At 36.4% G+C, this 21778-nt stretch overlaps 3 protein-coding genes across 3 annotated transcripts; 2 read left to right on the top strand and 1 right to left on the bottom strand.

The window, feature by feature from the left end:
• The first annotated feature begins 10641 nt into the window (after positions 1 to 10641).
• Positions 10642 to 13341, top strand: LOC121784480 (heat stress transcription factor B-2b-like). Its single transcript, XM_042182614.1, has 2 exons — positions 10642 to 10893; positions 12783 to 13341. Exons 1-2 carry the CDS (start codon positions 10642 to 10644, stop codon positions 13122 to 13124), a joined length of 594 nt encoding a protein of 197 aa, XP_042038548.1. The 3' UTR covers positions 13125 to 13341.
• A 4567-nt stretch (positions 13342 to 17908) lies between these two features.
• LOC121784167 lies at positions 17909 to 19957 on the top strand. The gene is made up of 5 exons (XM_042182345.1): positions 17909 to 18008; positions 19275 to 19328; positions 19434 to 19537; positions 19608 to 19646; positions 19736 to 19957. Exons 1-5 carry the CDS (start codon positions 17948 to 17950, stop codon positions 19955 to 19957), a joined length of 480 nt encoding a protein of 159 aa, XP_042038279.1. The 5' UTR covers positions 17909 to 17947.
• On the bottom strand, positions 19854 to 21573 carry LOC121784166 (secretory carrier-associated membrane protein-like). The gene is made up of 7 exons (XM_042182343.1): positions 21483 to 21573; positions 21306 to 21399; positions 21077 to 21122; positions 20926 to 20993; positions 20670 to 20718; positions 20501 to 20566; positions 19854 to 20426 (listed from the first exon to the last, which is right to left on the bottom strand). Exons 1-7 carry the CDS (start codon positions 21571 to 21573, stop codon positions 20340 to 20342), a joined length of 501 nt encoding a protein of 166 aa, XP_042038277.1. The 3' UTR covers positions 19854 to 20339.
• Positions 21574 to 21778: the final 205 nt, after the last annotated feature.

Below are 21778 nucleotides of genomic sequence, written 5' to 3'. Positions count from 1 at the left end.
CGGTTGAAATCACCTTGTCCTCAAGGTGTGAACTACGACACAATGAAGAGAGTCGAAAACATCAGAAACCAAATCTGGTGCTGTGCGCGGAACATCTTCCGTCGGGCAGTGGCGCAACTTCGGTTCGAGATGGTGGGAAGGCATAACTAGTTGCTGTGCGCGGGTGGATTCCCGTCGGGCAACGACGTAGCTATGATTCGATCGGTGTGGCTAGTTGTTGTGATTCGATCGGCGTGTTGGAAGGTGAGATCGCGATGAAAGCACCAATTTGATAGGATAAACCCCCTATCGGGTTGATCGGCGTCCGTAGATCAGCGATCGATAAATGTCTGTTGCGGGCAAGTGCCCTTCGAGCAAGACGAGTCTCTCACTTTGGAGAAGAGAATGAACGATAATATTGATATTCTTGATTGATTTCTCAAATGATTACAATACATCCTATTTATAATGCTAATTATAACTTAATGAACAAGAAAACAAAGATAAGGAAAAGATATGCAAATCCTAATTTATCTAACTAATAATGCTCGTAAAAGATATGCAAATCCTAATTTATCTAACTAATAATGCTCGTATCATCTTCCTACCTTAGTTATTTGGTGATTTCTTTAGGGCAAAATCTGTTCTTATTTCATAGTTTAGAGTTAGGCAGATTATGGTGGTTCATTTATCAGATTCGAAGCTAGAGATTAAACTGAAAATCCTTAAGCTTGTTGCCTAGCTTTTTACGTTATAGTCCATTTAAACCACTATAAGGCATCTGAAAACAAAGTCTACTGATTCTAAACGTTGTTGGGGCCTGCTGTTGCTGTTTCATGATGGTGTTCTAAAGATGGAATGGTGTTGATAAAATGGTTGTGTGTGTGTTCACATGGATGAAAAGGAGTGATAAGGAGAGTTGTGATGATTTACCTGTTGTGGTGAAAGGGGCTAAAAGGAAGGAAAGTGTTTTTGCTTGCTCACTGCCCCCTTTTCCCCAGAATTTCACTCTCTAACTCTCTTTAAAAATGCTGGATTTCGATGTGTGTGGGAGGGGAGATTGAGGGTGATAAGGAGGGGTTCTTATAGGCACATTGGTGTACTTGGTGCCATTAAGAGGGGCTGATCCTCTTTTGTTTTCATGCCCAAGCATATCTCCCTTTATACTTGATGCAGTTTGATGTTTAGCTTGGGGTTAAAGGACTCCTCATTTACTCATTTTTGGTTGACAAGTCCTTAGTCCTCCATCCTTGAAGAGGCATTGTCTCCCTTCCTCAAAATTTCCTCTACTTGGCAGATTTTTGGTTGTTAGTACATTGAGATTTAAATTGCTTTGTTTGTATTTTTGCAGGTGGGGTTGGAACCTTGGGCTGCCATGTTGCTTCCGAGACCTGGGCCTGCTGCCCGACGGGCTGATCGAAACAGCAGTGGAGTCTCGAGGGTTGGGCTGGTGAAAACGAGGCCCAGTATGCATGCTTTTGTAATAGTATTCATTTTTCCTCATTTTCCATATTTTTTGTAAGTTAATGGAGTTTGTGATGTATACTTATTCGAACACCTTGTTCGGAAAAGGCGTCTTCGTATTCTTTCACCATATGCGTTATAATTCATAACTGTTCATTTGATTGTTTTCGTTTGTTTATTACTTTTAACTTTTATTTTGCGAACTAACAGCATTAAGTAACAACAAAAGGGCAAAGAATTCCATTTAATTCAACGAAACAAGAGAGCGATAAATCTCTAGTTCGACATTAAACATAACGAAAGAGGGTAATAAAGGGACGGGTATTACAAAAGCTCTATGATAAAAGGAAAGTTTGCAGTAATGTCTTCTCACATGGAAAAACTATGTAGAAAAAACTAATAACCGTCGAAAGCTTTAATATAGCTTAAATTAAGAATAATTATGTGAGGAAATCGGGTATCTAGGCTAGTTTGCCTTTAAGATTACGTAAATGTACCCATTTTATTATCTATTCCATAAATGGGAAAAACGCCAACCGCATTGGCGTTTCTATAAGTAAATACGCCAACAACATTGGCGTTTTATAATCTCGTCGTATTTTAGCTGTATTTTCGCCAAATATAGCGACGTAAAAAACGCCAACTTAATTGGCGTGTTACAAGAAAAACGCCAACTGTGTTAGCGTGTTTAATTTTAAACACGCCAATGTAGTTGGCGTGTTAATCTAAAAAACGCCATTTCGAATGGCGTGTTTAACATAAATACGCCACCCTAGTCGGCGTGTTTCTGTTGAACCATATACCAATCAGATCTCCCCTAACATCGCGAACCCTAAACACTTTCCCTCCCCAAAACGCGAAAACCCTTCCCAAGGCGGAAAAACCTTTCGCTTGGGTCGACCCGGTGGTGGATTTGAGCGTGGAGATTTCGATTTTGGCTCATTCTTCCAAACATTAGTCCTTCTAATCGGTTAGTATATCAAATTTTAGACTCATTCTTCTAAACATTAGTCTTCCAATATTTGATGGATTGGTGTGATAATATATATTGTAGTGTAATTAATATAATAGTTTGACCAATTGTTATGGGCACACTAATATTTTGATGGATTATTATGATAGTATATATTTTAATAGAAATATTTTGACCAATTGTTATGCTATTATATGTTGTAGTATATCTAATTTTGTTACCAATATTTAATGGATTGTTATGATAATATATATTGTAGTGTATATAATAGAAATATTTTGTCAAATTTTTGGGTCACTCTACATAATGATGAATGTAAAAATAATACATATTTATTTGTGTTTTACATTATTGCAGATAGTATGACGTGGTGTGTCAATTTATATTGGGGTGGAAAGATAATTCCCGGAGCAGTTATTTCGTATGATCCTCCTTTTGCTAAATGATTCATTATGTTGGATGAAACAATTTCGTACGATGAACTTGTGGAAAAAATTTGTGAAAAGGATGGGGATAAGCATATATGAAAACAAAATTCAAATAATATGGAAACATACTATATGCTTTGGATCCGGAGTCACGTTTATAGGTGTTCAACTAGAAGAAGTATGCATGCAACTAATGTTTAGTGAGAGTATGGTTATTGGAGGTGTAATTGAATTATATGTTGAGTATTCGGCAATTACTCAACATCATAGTCATCATGTCATAAGTTATGATGTTGGTACGTCTACGAGAGCCCAAGAACCATATTTTGCTGTAACACAAGATTTTGATGTTGGTACGTCTACGATAGGCCAAGAACCATATTTTGCTGCAACACAAGATTTTGAAGCTGGAGGCGTGCATTTAGGGGAACGTGACAATTGTGATGTGGTTGAGGACATAATAGGTCATGATAAAGCCGACTTTCTTGATCCACAATCACCTTATTATTCTGAAGATTCTGACACGGTTAGTACAAACTCAGATGGTGATCCGTCGGATGATGAACAATTTGTTGCTTCAAGACCATCCATTCCACTTGGTGATCCACAATTTGGAGAAACAGCAGTTGGAGAAACATCAGTTGGTGGAAGGGCAGTTGGATGAAGAGTAGTTCCACAGTTCCCACAGCGTGGAATCAACTATTTTCGCACCTTACCAGGTCCATATGATAGTTTTGATCCCAAAAACTTTGAACGTGATGATCCCAGTGTGCATTATTGGAGTGAAAAAGATCCTAGCAATGCCGGTTTGCATACTAAATTTAGAACGAAGTTGGAATTGAAGGCAGCTGTGACTCATTGGCATTTGGAAAAAATCCGACAATATACAGTTGCTGAAAGTAAAGGAAAGAGATGGCATGCAGTTTGTAAGTGGCCACAAGGAAATCCGAAAGATAAGTCCTTACCGCCATGTTTGTGGGAGTGCCGAGCAACACTGAGGAAGCATGATGAACACTGGCAAATTAGAGTGTTTAGCACAGCTCATACTTGCATGGGGGATCGTAACTATAATGGTCACGCTAATCTTTCGTCGGGTATGATAGCGTTGAGTGTTTGACATCAGATAGAAAACGATCCTTGCTACAAGGTAAAAGCAATTGTGGCGGATATTGAAAATAGATTTCATGTCAAAGTTAGTTACAAGAAAGCATGGTATGCTCGGAGGACAGCGATTGAGCTTGTATACGGTGGATGGGAGTGGTCGTTCAAAGTGTTACCAGCTTATTTGAATGAAATGCAAAGACAAAATCCTGGCACAATTGTGGAATGGTTGCACGATGACATATTAAGCAATGGTATGAACAAGGTATTCAAGTACGTATTCTGGGCTTTTGGACCAGCTGTGGAGGCTTTTCAACTATGCAAACCAGTTTTAACGGTTGATGGAACTCATCTACGTGGACGATGTCGAGGTAAAATTCTTATTGCCGTTGGATTTGATGCTAATAAGAAATGTTTGCCTGTTGCATATGCCATTGTTGATGAGGAAACCAAAGAAAGTTGGAATTGGTTTATGGAACGCATTAGACTTCATGTAGCAAAACATGAAATATGTGTCATATCTGATAGGCATGTGGGAATCATAGATGCAATGAATTCTCCCATATGGAAAGAAGAACCCAATGTGGGTCATCACAGATTTTGCTTTGTACATGTTAGAAAGAATGTTTTGCAGAATCACAAAGGTATCATGGTCAAAAGACTTGTTTGGAAAATTGGTATTGCTACCAAGAAGTGCAAGTTTAAGATCAGACGTCGTTTACTTCGAAACGTTAACACCGAGGCTTTGCAGTACCTTGATGCCTTGGAGTTAGAAAAATGGAGTCTGGCGTATGACAAACACAAAAGATGGGGTGAGGTGACCACTAATATGGTGGAATCTTACAACAATGTGTTGAGAGGCGCAAGACAACTCCCAATTAAAGCTTGCATTGATATGATATTCTGGAGGACAATAGAATAGTTCAATGACCGGTCAATTGCATCAACACAGTGTGCCACACCACTTACCCCGTGGGCGCATGAAAAGGTGTGCAAAAATGATGCAAAAGGTCAATTACATAATGTGAGAGCACCCAACACAATTACAGGCCATTATGTGATTCGAACAAAGTGTCGAATTGGTGGAAAGGGCGCTAATAAGTGGAAGGTAAAGTACTTGGAGTCGCACTGCAAATGTCAAAAGTGACAGATGTGGAGACTTCCATGTTCACATGCAGCGACAGTTGCGCGGTTTAGAAACGACAACATGCTGTCGCTTGTTGATCCCATATACCGCACAAGTGTTTGGGTACACCAATATTCTACGGTGTTCAATCCACCCAGACACCAAGATTATTGGGCCGTGCCTGAATGGACTTTGCAATGTTCACGAGCTCAGTTAATGCCTAAAAGTCGCGGTCGATACCGTACTACTAGGATTCCTAATCAGATGGATGTCCGTGAAGCTGACCAGCCACGAGCCCGACGCCGATGGAAACATTGTCGTCAACCAGGTCACGACAGGCGCAACTGCCCGAATGCTCTTTCAAGGATGGATACTCAGTTGGTAAATGATACCGCTGACGATTTTATGCCTCCACTCCACCAAGATATGCAGTTCGAGGTCGTCATTTTGTCAGTCACACTGATGATGCCGATCACGATTTTATGCCTCCACCTCCACCTCCACCAAGATCTGCAGTTCGAGGTCGTCATTCTGTCAGCCACATTGGTGGTACAGGCGAAGACATCGGTCTCAGTGATGTCCCACATTCTCCACCTCGGTCTTCTGTGCGAGACGATTTTTTCGGGGTTGATTAAGAGAATGTAGTTGTGCAAGATACTCCTCTGTCTAGACTCTCAACCGCCAAAATCGGGAAGGGTATCCATAGCTTTTTTACGCGGAAAAGGTGAGACAATTGAACTTATGCATTGTGTAATATTGGATTTCTGTATTTAGTAATATTTGGAATTATGTATTGGGTAATATTTGTATTTACTTATATATTGAGTAAAATTGCGTTTTAAGTATCAAATGATCAGCTAAAAACGCTAACTTGAGTGGCGTTTTTTATTGAAACACGCCTATGGGAGTGGCGTGTTTCAATAGACGCCAACGGGACTGGCGTGTTTTTAATAAAACACGCCAACGGGACTGGCGTTTTTGTTCAGAATGCGTCGTGAAAAAACTGGCCAAAATTTCTTCTAACTTAGACACGCCAATGACATTGGCGTTTTTCACAAAACACGCCATCTGCATTGGCGTTTTACCTAATTAATAAAACATGCCAACGGGACTGGCGTTTTTGTTCAGAATGCGTCGTGAAAAAACTGGCAAAATTTCTTCTAACTTAGACACGCCAATGACATTGGCGTTTTTCACAAAACACGCCATCTGCATTGGCGTTTTACCTAAGACGCCAATGGAAATGGCGCGTTTGTTCAGAATGTCGCTATTTCCTCTATCTCTTTCTTTGCCAGTTTTCATTTCAACTACGAAATAATAATTCATACATCCAAAAACTTAAGCATAAAGACTTAAAATCAATGAGTTCAAAGCAAATGAAAAAACACCAATATCAAATTACTAATATAAAGAGTTAAAATCAATGAAAAAACACTAATATCAAGAGAATGTATCCAATTACTAATGTAGAGAGTTCAAATTAGTTCAATCGTCACGACTTTTCCGCATAAACAGACGCCGTATCCCCTTCCCAATCTTGGATGTAGATCTAGGGATCCTTGAGGGAGGAGTATCTTGAACAACAGCGTTCTCAAGATCCACCCCAAAAAAATCATCCTGCACAGACGACCGTGGTGGAGAAGCGGGGACATCACTGAGGCCAATATCTTCTCCGGTACCACCGGTGTAGCTGACAGAATGACGGCCTGGAAGTGCAGAGCTCGGTGGAGGTGGTTCCACAAAATCGTCATCGGAGTTGTGTACGAACTGAGATGACGACTCTCTGCAGGCGGTTTTCTTCTTGGTTCGTCGTTTTGCCTTTTGCCTTACGGGTACGTCCACGTCCATTGCAGAGCGCTGCGAAGGACGGTAGTCCATCAGCTGAGCCTCCCCGGATATCTGCAGTCCTTCTTCAACCATCCTTGAAATGGTTTCCATATCCGGACAGAAATGTCCTGTCGCAGCTCGGCCACTTAGAAAGTGGCGTATATTGTGAAGCGTCTCCACCTATAATTTTTCAAAGTTAAGTACATATCATAATATGAATTTAAATAAGTAATCAGGGTTTAGTTAAGTATAAATAATGTACCGTAAAGTTATGAGACGATGTCGTTTCGTGGAATCCCTCTTCAGCATGCACGCCGGGTTTGGTTAAATACACCACAGTGATCTGGCGAAACCAATTCATATATTCTTCCGTTGCAACAGGCTCAGTATTGTCCTCCAGATCAGTCCATATCGTAAAGTGCCTGTTGTCCCACTCCTGTATATAATTGGCGTGCCATTGAACCCAATTTTGACCAGATTTTCCACGGTGATCTTGTTTCAAAAAATCAGAACCGTGGAACCGGGGGAGATCCGGGATATACGGTTGGACAATCCCGAATTGGCGCAACACTCGGTGTGGCAGGTGTGGCTCAGCCAAATTCCAACAAATAAGCGTTGTTATCGACATCCATATAGGACGACCGGCATCACAACTTTCCGGCAACTCTCGGTGGAGATAAGGCCTCCAAATAAACTACATGTGATACAAATTTTTCAAAATAATTTCAATAAAAACAAAAAACAAAAAAAAAATTATAAGTATATGAAGTACCTGATTAGGATGCATCATGGAGAACTGATCTCGGAAATTTTCAATACAATGTCCGGGTGCTTTTACATATGACGCCGGACCATTCCATCTAAAAAATTTAAATTATGAGCGAAGAACACGAAGATTGATGAACATTAAGCTTAAAAATGAATTAGTGAACAACTTACGCGCTTGCACGTGGTAGATAGTCTGTATGCACGGGATCTAGCATCCTCGGTCTAATATTTGGGATTCTCTCCCAAGCCCAAAGCTGTAATAGAGTTAAGGCTCCCCCTACATCCGTCCTCTTAGCAACGGCCGCTTCACACAAATTGTGGTACAAGCAAGCAAGCGTCGCACCACCCCAGCTATATGTAGAACACCGTTCTATATCCATGAAAAAGTGTAGGTAGAAGAACGGAATTTTATTTCCGGAGCCGTTGGGGATCATCAGACCACCAAGTAATAGCAGACAATAGATACGAGCCCGCTGAGCATATATGTTGTGTTCGTGGTCACCAGACAGCTCAATCCTCAATTGACGCGATAAGCTTGTCTGCTTAAAAGCCATTTCCTTCAACTCGGATGCGTCCGGTATGAATCCTAGAAAATCCTAACACCTGTCCTTCCGATATCCCGCTTCCGTCGGGGGGATGTAATCTGTCAGAGCCTCTCCATCAACTTTCAGGCCCCATAAGACCTCCACGTCTTCCAGTGTCACAGTCGCTTCACCGACTGGAAAGTGAAACGTGTGAGTCTCTGGCCTCCAACGTTCAATCAAAGCTGTGATAAGATGGTGGTCAATGTCTTTTGGTTTACCACACCTTAATATACCCCCAAACCCCATCTGGTCCACTATTGCCAAGACATATTGATGGATGGGAACATCCCAAATTATTCCTTCATATCGTCGGCAGCGTACATATTCGGATGGAACTCCTGCCCATATGTTGTTAGAGACGTGTTGTCTCTGACAATATAATACAGATGGATCCGCAGGACCACATGCAAGCCGATGACGAGAGGTTGAAGATGATGCCATAATTTACCTACATAACATTCATAATCCAAATTCAACCATAACCAACCATAAACCATTTCAATAATTAGATACAATTTAATCCAATATCACAAAATTGAACACCAACATCAAATAATTCACCTACACAACATTGCACATTCAAAATCATAATCCAATTCACCTACACAAAATTAACAATTTAAATTAACAATTCGTCCAACCCAATTTGCCCAATTTCAATTTTGCCTAACCTAACAATTTCAATTTGACAAACCTAACAATATAAACAAATTTAACAATTCAAACTAATCAACATACATCAACCAAAACCCACATAAACCAAAACAATTTGCCCAATTTTTTAGCTATAACAACCCTAGGGTTTAGGTTTATAATCAAATTTATACACAAATTCACTTAAACTCAAACAATCCAACATAATAATCAACAATAATGCCATTCAACCAATCCAAAATGCATAATATTTCTACTCAATTCACAACCCATTACAAACCCTAGCTAACTATCCACCACTTACTCTAATAATGTAAAAGGTAAGCATACTAACCGAAGAAAATAGACGAATTTGGGGAAGAATAGCACCGATTGATGAATGTAGGCCGAAATCACGGAGAGGAGGCGCGCAACTTGGAGAAATCACGAAGTGTGTGTATTGTGAGATTTTCGTGATTTGGGGGAGGCACGGCTGGTATATCAGCCTGTGAAAACACGCCACTCAGGTTGGCGTTTTTCGCGACTAGGTGAACACGCCACTCAGGTTGGCGTTTTTCGCAAAACAAGTAAACACGCCACTCAGGTTGGCGTTTTTCGCGACTTAAGTAAACACGCTACTCGTGTTTGCGTCTTTGCTTAAACACGCCAATCTGTTCGGCGTTTCTACAACAATACACACGCCAATTACAAAGGCATTTTTCAGGAATACACGCCAACCAAGTTGGCGTTTTTCAACGTAATTGCAATAGGAGAGAATACGCCCAAAATACGACACAAGTATAAAACGCCACCTACGTTGGCTTCTTTACGTGTAAACACGCCATTAATATTGGCGTTTTTACTTAAAGACACGCCAATTGCATTGGCGTTTTTCCCATATGTGAAATAGATAACAAAATGGGTATATTTACGTTATCTTTAATGTAAACTGCCCTAGAAACCCGATTTTTCCTAATTATGTCTTCTTCCACTTAAACGTCTACTATTTCTCTTTGTCGTTGCTTCTAACTAGAGAAGAAAACGAATTTAAATATACTATACATATTCAACACAAGTCTCGTTTAAATTAAGGTGATCCCAAAAGATTGTGTGAATCTCATGGAAGATGGCCAATAGATATTTATTCATGAAATTGCAATTTTATTGTAATGTATCCTGACATATACCATGATGAAATCTTGAAAATTGAACAACAAAAGGGAAGGGTTGGGCAGAGGTAGAGTTAATGTCGTGGAGTCGGAGGCCGATTAATGGAGTTTTTTTTACAGTACTAATCGGCCAACAATGAGACCGGTCAAAGTAGCCCATTTCTAATATGGTATTAGAGCATACCCAAATTAATTATTGATCTCTTATCTCTTGTCTTGTCTACCTCACTTGTGCAAGCCCGATGTTCATTCGGGCCCATACATGCGGGGGCGTATTAAAAATCTCTTAAATCTTACTTAGTTTACATCGATTTGGTGATGATCATGTCTTATCTATATGAGTGGATAACCTTTTTTCTTATTAGGCCTTCTAAGGTGAGGGACCCTCAATACGTCATTGGTTGTGAATATTTTAATTAAACTATTTTGACCATCAAGTTTCAACAATGTGGAATATAATTTAACTTTTCGATTAAATATTTTTTTTTAAATTCCATAAACAACAAAAGGTCAAAAGAGGCAATTAATATAGGTATAAATAGTTAACAATATGGGATTTCACCACTTTAGAAAACACAAAAGGGGTAGCATGGCTGCTCCACATGCAGCTTGCCGGGTCGGGTCAAGGCCCCCAAAAAAAAAGTGCCCCGCCCCGTTTATATCCAAAACCTTCGACCTCCTCGACGCGGCCGAGGCTGGTGGCGCGACCGGCGTGGTTTCGTGGAACTCGGGAGGAAACGGATTCGTGGTATGGTCGCCGGCGGAGTTCTCCAAACTCATGCTTCCTAAATATTTCAAACACAACAATTTCTCTAGCTTCGTTCGACAGCTTAATACCTACGTGAGTCATCTTTATTTTTCTTAATTTTATATATTTACCGAATTAAATTAAGTTTATGGTCGAATAGATTTTCTTATATTTGTTTAGTTTTTGGGAGAAAGATAATGTATAGTTCAGTCAAAATAGTTATGCTACTGTGTTGAATCGTATATTGGGTAAAGGGACTAGGGTTAGTCAAAGAATTTTCATTCCTTGGAATTGAAGGGCATATACAAAGACGGAACCAGAAATTCAAAATAGCCGGTGCTGAAATTAAAATAATAAATAGTAATTTACATATTTAATTTTATATATAAAGTTTTGCGTAACAACATATGATAACAAAAATTCAATAAATTTCCATTCTCAAATTCATATAAATAATAGAACAAATAGCAAAAAAAAAAGTCACAAAAGTTTGGTCAAATTTATAGCTATCTAATTCCAAGATAAAGAAAGCAAATTCTATTTCATAGTAAATCACTAATGAAATTCTTAATATGCAATTCTAAATCGCACAGATAAAATCAAGTCTTAATTAGGCTGTACCTAAATAATTCGTAATGTAATAATTGAAAAATTAACACATATATTTAACTGAAAATTGGAAATTGGAAATTATATTTAAATTTAATTTGGATGGTAAACAAAAATAAATTTTTAGAATGCATTTTTTAGCATTATTACTTTTATTTATCTACTAAAATTATGTTAAATCGCCAATAAAATTTTATACTAATAAATTATAAATTATAATCATGATACTATAATAAATATTTGTATATTTGTTGTTAGTTGAATTTTTGAAGTAAACAATAAGCAGCAATGTAAATGGATTTATAAAAAAAATAGTACTCCTACTCTAGTTAGAAAAAATTGTTTGACTCCTAGTTATAGGATGGAGTAGCCTATAGATCTCCTTTGCCAAGTAGTTTAACTTTTGCAAGTTCTACACGTTTCCATTCGCCTCTCCTCTTTTCTTTTTCTTCTTCCTCGTCCATATACACAGTCACATACAGTGAGACACAGACACACACTAATATTTCTGGGGCAGCGATGACTGGGTACTGGTCCAGCGCCGGCCAAGCCCCCGCTGGAGCGGCGGCTTGGCCTGCGCTAGGTCCGTCCCTGGGCATATAGTTGGAATATGTGTTACTACTATTATTCTATAATATGTAAAGACATGTTATTTACTCAAAATGGATTTTAAATTTTAATAAATTATTTGACCTTATTAAAGGAAACTGTTGATAAAGTTAAAGGGAATATGTGGATTCTACTTTTATATACTCTAATTAATTTTTAAATTAATACTCTTTCTGTCCACAAAAAATAGATCAATTTTACTATACTGGGTCGTCCAGCAAAATTAGACTAATTCTAAAAATGAAAAGTTTTAAATCATACTAATCTTACACAAACATCATTCTAAATGTAGACTCCACAATCCAATAATATTACTTCCACCACATTTTCTCTCCATCCCTCTTACTTTAGCAATTGCGTATTAAAACTCGTGACATTTACAACTTTGTCTATTTTTTGTGGACGGAGGGAGTAGTATTGTAATGAGTTAGCGGAGGGAGTATTGTTCTTATCTCTTCACTTAACACACACAACTACGTTACAAAAAATTATGTGCCACCAAAAAAAAAGGTCATCTTCATTGGACAGAGGGAGTATAATTGTAACAAATATTAAGCTATGTTTTCTAAATCAAATTGAACACTTGATGTTGTTTTAGATGCAAAATAACTACTACTATTTGGTAACTTCATCAGAGACGAGGAACCTATGCGATAATAGTCCTCTTTTTAGTTCTTGTGTAGTAATAGCATATCACAAAATTGAATATTTTTACAAAACATTTCAACTATTTGAATAAAGATGTGCTAACATTTTCACAACAGGGCTTCAAGAAAACAGCATCCAAACGATGGGAATTCAAGCACGATAAATTCTTGAAAGGTTTCAAGCATCTGCTGGTGGAGATCAGCCGCAAGAAGGTCGAGCCGAGCATGTTCCCGCAGCTTCTAGAAGCTTCCAGAGGCGGCCATCGGGATGGGATCACTTCCCTCATGAAAGAAAATCAAACCCTAAGAAGAGAGAGAATGGAACTCAAATTGCAAATATCTCATTTCAAGACTATGGAAATGAGGCTGCTCGAATGCATTTCACACTACATGACCACTCGTTGCCAGGGGCAGACGCAGGAAAATATCTTAGAGGGAGCTAAAATCGAAAACTTTTGAAGAAAAGGGCTGCCAATTAAAAATTTCTAAAAAATTATGTAAGGTTAAAAAATATGAAAATGGCCTTTTGACAAAGTTAGGAGGTTAATTAGGTTAACTTTACTATCTTTTATTTTGCACGCGTAATATGTACGTTTTAATAGTATGTTTTACTTATATAATTAAGTGCATGCAAATGGCCAAATGCATCTATAGGTCATTGTATTAGTTAATTTTATTTTAGGTTCTTCTAATTCATGTTCCAATGCATTTTGTTTCATTAAATCTTTTTACAAATTTTTTGTTTCGTTGGATCCTTTTACTAATGCATTTTGATTTAAGAGGTTTTATATTTTAATTTTTTATTTAGTTATATCTTTATTTAATGGAATTCCAAATTTAATTAATTTTTTTGTGTTAATTAAATTTATTATTTTTTTTCTCATATTTATTTTGGAATTAATTCATTTGTAATATTGACTCAAGAATCACAAAAAAATGAAAAATTTATTGATATTGTTCGCTGTCAGTTCATAAATTTTTAATTTTTTAATGATGTGTGAGTCGATATTGCAACTGAATTCATTCAAAATAAATAAAAGAGAAAATAATTAATTTAATTAAAATAGGAAAAAATCATTAAATTATGTCTTGATTAAATAAAATTCAATCAAAGAACCTCTCAAATCAAAATGTATTACAATAAAAACCTAAAGAAATAAAAAAAATTATGAAAAGATCTAATAAAAAAATGCAGATATAGTGAAACAAATATTTTTACTAAAGAATCTAATGATTAATATAAAGACTTGTAGATGTATTTTGCAATATGCAAATTAGTGGTATATGAGTATGGGAAACAATGTTTTTTGATGTGGTGAATTTTGTATCAACATATTATAGCATGTATATTGGCGACAGTGGCGGATCCAGGAGGGGTTGGATGGGGTCGGCCGACCCACCACCGGCCATGGAGTGCCACCGGGAACCTACTTTCTTCCGCCTCCGACCCTACGGCATCCGTGACTCCGTCCCCACCTCAAGCAGTGTGAGATGATGAGGAGACTGAGCATAGAGAAAGGAAGGATGTGAGGCAGCCGGACGTCGGCATCACAGCAGGGGAGGCTGTTGTCGAGAACGAAGGAGTTGGAGGGGAAGAGTCCTTTCGGTTTTTGTTTTCGAAGAGAGATATGATAATGGAGATGTCATTATTGTTTTCTTTTCCCTATAATTACTCGTGAATTAAACTGGAAGATACACGCCCACATAATTTGACTAAATTTAAAAGATTAAATATCTTATTGTTATCTAATTGTAAAATGGCTTTGAATTTTTTTATATCAAAATCAATTTATCTAAATTAAACACATACTTATAAAGTAAATATTTCTTAATTTCTTTTAATTTTAATTTTATAATTTAAATTTTTAGCCTTCTTATTCATATTCAGTTTTTTTAATATTTAAAAATTTGGGATGTTATCATCCCATTATAAGTGAAGCGTATTTCTTTTTGGGACTTCCCATTATAGTGAGACATTTCCTTCAAAGGTAAAAGCAACATGCTGCCTCTCTTTTGTACTTTATTCTCGCTCCTATTGTTTCTCTCTACTTTTTTTCACTCCCAAAACCTTATGTCCAAAAGAAATGTCTCACATGGAATAGGACGGAGGGAGTACTACTTCGATCCTACCATAAGCGACTCATATTCTTTTTTTTAGCACGTCCCAACTAAGGTATGTTATTTTTTTTGTCAAGACACTATTGTTCTCTTTTAATTTATTATCTATTTCCACTTTTATATTTATCTCACCTCACTTTATTCTTTCTCCACATAAATATCTTTTTCTTAAATTCTGTATTCAAAAGAAACGTTTCGCTTATAACGGATGAAGAAAGTGGGGAAAGTTGTTTTAAGATACCTCGCGCGCATGAATTATTTAAATTAAAATATATGTTTATAAAAAAGTAGTAATTATTTTAAATATTTACTATCTTGTTCGACCCCACTATATTTAGTTTTTGGATCTGCATTGATAGGGGACTTTAGTAATTTTCAATTTAACATTCAACGTTAACACCTTTTACTAGATTTTTCATTAGAAATTCCAACTTTGGAATTTGTTTACATGAAGAGACAAAAATTCAGTCCAAAAGGTGGACTTCATGGTTAATGATGCATGTGGCAAGTTGATATATTTTGGGACGAAAAAGCTAGTGTGCATTATTAAAAAGTCATTGTTTATCGAAAAGTGTATTTTTCAGTTTTATACTATTCCTTTTTTTCTCGTAATAATATACGCTCTTTCCTCATTTTTCGTCTCACATGTACATACAGAATATTTTTTAATTTTAAAAATCCTTTTCTCTCTAACGACATGAAATTATATTTTACTAGCAATACTTTAACTACTTTTTCTCCCAATCTCTTTCTTACTTTATCAATCGTGCATTAAAACTTGTGTTCAATCTAAAATGTCTATTTTTGCAAAATTGAGGGAGTAATAGAATAGAACTCAAAGTACATATTCTTATGGGATGGAAGGGGTAATAGAATAGAACTAAGCCAAACAATTATTTCAATTAGACATGGAAATTATAATTTCATGTAATTGCTTTAATTTTCTTACTAATTCCATAGATTCTGATTGTGGATATAATTATCATGTAAGCGTTCCAATCAGAAAAATCAAAATGAATACTATGTATTATTTCAACTATATGAAAAGTGGGGTCTCTTGCTGAAAAAGGGACAAGTTTTATTAAATACAGTATACTAAATACTGATATCAACTTTAAAAAAAAGTAATTTATTTTTCAGGCTTAGTTAGAACTTAGCAACCTTAAAAGCAAGACCTTTAGGTCATTTTTCCAATCCCAGCTTGAATTTGTAATAATTTGAACCACAAAATTATATTAATTTCACAAACTGACCAAAACGCCACCTCTATTTGTACCTACGTGTATTTTTTTTAATTAGTCACCCAGAACAACGTATGGAATAAACTATAAAGAATAAAATCATGAAGAAAATTTTCAAACGTCAATCCATCTTCAATTTCAGTTGAAAATCTTCACTTTGGCGTAAAAAAATGGGCATGGTGTAAATTTGTATGATTTCAACCGCAAAATGGCGTAAGGTGTGAGATTTAATTAAAGTATACGATATTGAGAAAAGTATAAATAAAAGTATATTATCAACACAATATATGCATGCAGCCCAAATCCATGACACACTATATCCATGCAACCTACTACTAGTTAATTAAACTGGATTCATTATATATATAATCCCAATTCATGCTCTAAAATATTCCCAACATTAATCCCCTCCTCCAATCTTCTCAAATATGAATGGTCCCTCGTGGCCTTAACCGCCATGTTACCAAAGGGCCCACCCCAATCGGATTCGGGCCGGGCCCTTTTCAGTTGCAAGGTCCATTGGGTCCAAATCTACCTCTGCTAGTGAGCTTACTTCAATTGGAGTAAATCAGTCAAATTTGGGCCTACAGATATCCATTCCAGCTCCTACTCTAGTTCAAACCACTCGAGTTAGGTCTGGGCCTACTCTAATTTATGGATTTATTGATATAAAATCTTCTTATCAACATATACGAAAACAAAAATAGAAATTATTAAATTCATCATCTGATCATCGTCGGAACATATGCAATTGACATCTCGTTCGAATTATTATAAAATTACCTTTAATTTTATATATTTTTTTTACCAAAAATAATTTAAATCGAGAGAGTTATGTAAATTTAAGGTTTTAAGATGATTTTGAGAAGAGAGAAAATGGTTAGTTTTATTTAAAATATAATCTACTTGGCTTATTTCAATCATTATATCTCTTAATCTAATGGCTAAGGATTGATCTTAATTTGAGATTTCTAATTAGTTAGCAATCATCCTATTATTATTAAGTGTGATATATATTAATTATCTTTTATCAATTATAAAATTTTTAAACTCACTCCGTCCCGTCATAAGCAATGTGTTTATTTTGGGCACGAGATTTAAGAAAATGATATTTAGAGAGTTAAGTGGAGAGAGAATAAAATTGGAGAGCAAATAAACTAAGATAGAGTAATTATGTTATATTTTGCCAAAAAAAATGAATTGACCCACTTTAGGTAGGACGTTCCAAAAAAAATATGAATCGCTTATGGTAGGCGGATAGAGTAGTATCAGTCACTAAATTTTAGTATTGACATAATATACATATATATTTAATTACATATAAGTTTTAATATTATTTAATTATATTTATACTTGCTTATAATTGAATTATTCTAATCATCTGCTGAATCCGTTATTATTTTATCATATACCAAAAATTATAACATTTAGTATATAAATTTTGATATATTTGTATACTATTGTTATAGTATTCTGGTCCGTTGAACAGTAAATTAGTAATTTTACCGGTTTGCTTACCCGATTGATTTTTAAATCATTGACACATAGAATAAAACTAAAGGGACAAAAACTACATTTCTTAAAATCCATGCCGAATCAAACAATATCAATTAATGAAAAACAGAGGGAGTATAGTTTTTCTCAAATCTAAATTAACAGAAAAATTAAAATAAACATCACAATTATGACATAATTTTTAAAATTAAATTTGGTGATATTTGTGACAATTTGCTAAAAATGAAATTAAGCCGAAAAAGAACATTTCGATCCAGCCCAATCAGAAGCCCAGCTAAAAGCACAAGCAAACTTACGAAAATAGCCTTTGCTTCTTCAATTCCTTCTTCGCTATGGAAGAAGAAATACAGATTTCATTACAACCATATATAAAAAATTCAATTGCAGAGAAGAAATGATTCCAGAACAATGGGCGCCTCCATGCAACTCTCATGCACCCACAAATACGCTTCTCTCGTTCAAATTCCATGTATATTTTTTTGTTTGAATAATTTTATTTTTTTTGTTTTTTCTCCATGTTAATGTCGATTATGGATGTTAGGGTTAAGAAGCTTTGCTCTTTTTCTATTTTCGAAATTGATTACTTTTTCCATCTTTGATTTTCCTGATTGTGTGTAGATTGTTAGATTATTCTCGAGTGATGGTGAGATTCAATTTGATATCAACAACATCCATTTCCTGTTGCATTATAATGGCTAATGATAATGAGTTTTATTCCGATTTCAGTGAGAAGATAGCGATTTGTTTATCATTAGTTTTAGTGTTAGGCCTTTGAATCTCTGATCAAAATGGGGTAAAAACTGTGTTTTGAGGGTTGTATTGTGACAGCAAGTGCTGTTATGCGAAAAGGGGCCATTTTGTTTTGAATCTATATAGGGTAGACATCATTGCTCTTTGTGGGAGAATTTTGATGTAGTTAGGGCCGGCGAGGGATCTCTCCGTTTCAGTCAATTTCCATGTCTTCAAAGAATGTAGATAACGGGGACTGAGATTTTTGTCGTGAGATGAGAGTAGATGATTTTTTTTCATAATGCTATATAACCTCCAATAGTTATAACATTAATTTTGCTGTTGGGTTTTAGAAGAACCTCTAATCTAAGTGTTTGAGGGTTGTATTGTAAAATCTGTCATGCAAAAAGAGTCCATTTTGGTTTAATTCTATATAAGAGAGACAAAATTGATGCTTGCGGGACAGTTTTGAGATATCATCATAACAATAGATATATTTTTGTAATGTATAACCTCAAATTTGTAATAATCGTGATGTTCTTGAGCCCCATATGTTGTAGCCTGGGAAGGAGAATTGTGATGGTGAATGATTTATTGTATTTTTCCCAGTTGAGCATTTACTGATGTTTCTTACTGGATCTTAGTTAAATCATGCCTTTATCCTTAGAAGCACACATTAGTGTTCTTGAAAATTGTGGTATATATTTTTGAAAGAGACATATACAACTGAATGGTTGCCCCTAGGGTGTTTTTTAATTATTCGAATGACCATTTCGGGTATCGTCAGTTGCATTCGATGATAAAGGATGCATATATGTGAGGGTTTAGGGAGAATGATTTCAGGTACAAAATAGGTAGAATGGCTCATTGTTTGAAAACATTGACTCTTATAAGTCAGCTAATATACAACGTAGCCTGTATTCGAGTAGAACTTTCTGTTCCTAATCCTGCCTTTTGTTGTATGAATTTGTCTTTATCTGATTAGCCATGTACTGATTTCGTTTAGGGAGAGTATTCTGCAAAAAGGGATGTGATGCTGATGGTGACACATGGGACGAATGTAAGTTTGAATCTGCACTTGTATTTATTTCCTTATAAACACACTGGTATTCTTGCTTTGTAATGAATTTAGTAGGAAACTCTGATGCTAGTGATGTAAACTTAGGTGTGGGAGAGTGCGACGAGATATGCTACAAAGACCCTGTCCTCAAGGACAAGCAGTGGAGCGCCTATATTGATCGTTCCCCTGGTTCTGTCACCTACTCAGAGGTTCATGCCACCTCAACTTCTTGAATATTTCTTCCTTTTTGCTTGTGCCTGATTTCATTCTTGCTTTCAGGAATGCTTTCGTGCTTGCGTATCTGGCTGCAGTTACAAGGTAAGTAAAGCTCACTTAGGAATCTAATCGGTCAAGATAAATATTTAACACAATGCCTCAAGTATTCTCTCGTTCTCTTCGATTTGCAGTTCGATATTCCTGAAGAGAAACTCAAAGAAGTTCATGCACGACCAACAAAGCCTCCACCGATGCCACCTGCTGCTGAGTCCAGACCCACTCCCGTATCCATTCGTGTAGGAGAGATGAGTTTTGAGCACTTCTGCGTAAGCATAACTGGACAACACTGCTGTTTGATTCTTCACTGGAAATATCTCAACGAGGCATCAGACATTAAAAGTAACATTGTTTAGGTCAAATTTGTTGCCTTGCAGCTTTGTTGAAGTTATTAGTTAGGTTGAATAGTTTGATCGAGATGGGATGCCCAGTTTCGCAATTTTCTGGGAATATTTATGATGATGACAAGTTTTAGGACTAACATAGATACTTGAGCTAAGGAAAGTGTAACTCATTAATCATAAATGGAACGGAAATGCCAAAGAATGAATTTACAAAACAAACAATCTATGAATCATCAAACTCAGAGCAGGTGCAGCCAGCTTCTACATCCAATTTTTTTAAAGATTTTAATCTTTCCTAGTGCTTTCCTCGAGAATCTTCTCAAAAACAATGTTTTAATACCATAAATTTCAAAATGATTTACATATGTTCATCTATGAAATTGTTCTTGAGATATTAGACTGCTGCTCTCAACGCTCCTCTTGCTGCCTCGCGCTTCAGCTCGGCAGCTTTCCCGCTGCCTCGAAAATACATGTAGACTTGCTGTGAAATGAGAGCATTATTAGATAGGTGAGAACCGTTCCATTTTCTATAAGAAAGTGATGTTGTGCTCGTACCTGTATGACCCAAATGCTGAGAACTGACTCGAGGCAGAAAAGCCCGAATCCAATGAAGTAGAAAATCTGTGTAACAAGAACGATGTTGAATAAGTAACGATGCATTCTCTAGCTGATAACTCAAGATCTGAGCAGTGTATATATTGAGAATAATGTAACGCCAACTTACCCCGACTAGCACGTGGTCACCTATGACATCAATCGCTGGGAGGATACCTCTGCAGAAACAACGTTGAGGACAACGTGAGATAACAACTTACCAAATGAAGAAAAAGATTGGAGTTTCAATTTCAACCGATTCTCTAAAAATTTGTCAACAGATGGGGTTAGATAAGACAATATATAAGAAAGACAAACGTAAAACCCGGGGCTCCATGAAATCGAAAAATTAACAGATATTATGCACATTAAGTGAGGTGACCTACGTTAGAGATTTTCCTCTGAAAACGACAGGAGGTGCAACTGAAGCAAATATGCAGAAGCCAATGTGCAGCTGTAAACAAATCAATTCAATCAAACATTAGTGTGCGTTCACTAGATTGGAATCCATTTCTTAATATTATAAAATCAACTTACCATGTAAAGCATGAAAAACCACCCAAACTTCATAGCACTTTCAGTCCTGTTACATAAAGTATAGATACAGTCAAACTACATGTAGATGAGATACAATGCATCTATCCTCATAGCCTCAAAGAAAGACGATTTTCATCATCAGATGGAATTCTGATCATTCAGTATCCAATATCCTCTTCCCCACTTTGTAAAGAAGAAGAAAATTAAAAGGGATACAGATATTACCAACCTAAAAGCGCGGTAAAGTGGTCGATACCATAAGACATATGCTCCTGGAACCCCAGATATAAAGTAGATAATAGCAAGAAACCAGATCTTTGCATCTAGTAGACATACAGGTCTGGTCAGGAAGCCACTTAAAATACACCTACCGAAAGGAAAGACTATGGGCTCATATAAAACTAACCTCCCAGTTTAATCCATGCAGTAGTTACAGCTATAACGTTCCAGAGAAGGGCAAAACAGAGCCTGTTGTTCACCAGGTAAAAAAAAGGCATGATTAGCTGATTAGCATCAAGAATATTCAGTAAAGAGCCTCTTGGAAGTGATACCAGAGGCTCATGCCAAGGGCCAAAATCCAAGACAGTGAACAAACCAGCAACATGTGAAAGAAATTAAACTAATTACTTCCGGCAACATAACTTTGAGGCTGGGGTTATGTATTGCATGGAAACAATTTGGCAACTCTAATTATTTATTTGA

The sequence above is a fragment of the Salvia splendens genome, chromosome 21 (genome assembly GCF_004379255.2).
Source record: "Salvia splendens isolate huo1 chromosome 21, SspV2, whole genome shotgun sequence".
Classification (NCBI taxonomy): Eukaryota; Viridiplantae; Streptophyta; class Magnoliopsida; order Lamiales; family Lamiaceae; genus Salvia; species Salvia splendens.
The sequence above is the reverse complement of the archived record's forward strand: the minus strand, read 5'-3'. Positions and strand labels throughout refer to the sequence as shown.

Excerpts from the sequence above, each read along its gene's own strand:
- LOC121784166 (XM_042182343.1), bottom strand. The coding sequence starts at position 21,573 with ATGCCTTTTTTTTACCTGGTGAACAACAGGCTCTGTTTTGCCCTTCTC. Across the intron at positions 21,123-21,305 it reads CCACTTTACCGCGCTTTTAG|GACTGAAAGTGCTATGAAGT; the intron begins GTTGGTAATATC and ends TTTATGTAACAG. Across the intron at positions 20,719-20,925 it reads TTCAGAGGAAAATCTCTAAC|AGGTATCCTCCCAGCGATTG; the intron begins GTAGGTCACCTC and ends TTGTTTCTGCAG.
- LOC121784167 (XM_042182345.1), top strand. The coding sequence starts at position 17,948 with ATGGGCGCCTCCATGCAACTCTCATGCACCCACAAATACGCTTCTCTC. Across the intron at positions 18,009-19,274 it reads TTCTCTCGTTCAAATTCCAT|GGAGAGTATTCTGCAAAAAG; the intron begins GTATATTTTTTT and ends GATTTCGTTTAG. Across the intron at positions 19,329-19,433 it reads TGGTGACACATGGGACGAAT|GTGTGGGAGAGTGCGACGAG; the intron begins GTAAGTTTGAAT and ends ATGTAAACTTAG.
- LOC121784480 (XM_042182614.1), top strand. The coding sequence starts at position 10,642 with ATGGCTGCTCCACATGCAGCTTGCCGGGTCGGGTCAAGGCCCCCAAAA. Across the intron at positions 10,894-12,782 it reads TTCGACAGCTTAATACCTAC|GGCTTCAAGAAAACAGCATC; the intron begins GTGAGTCATCTT and ends TTTTCACAACAG.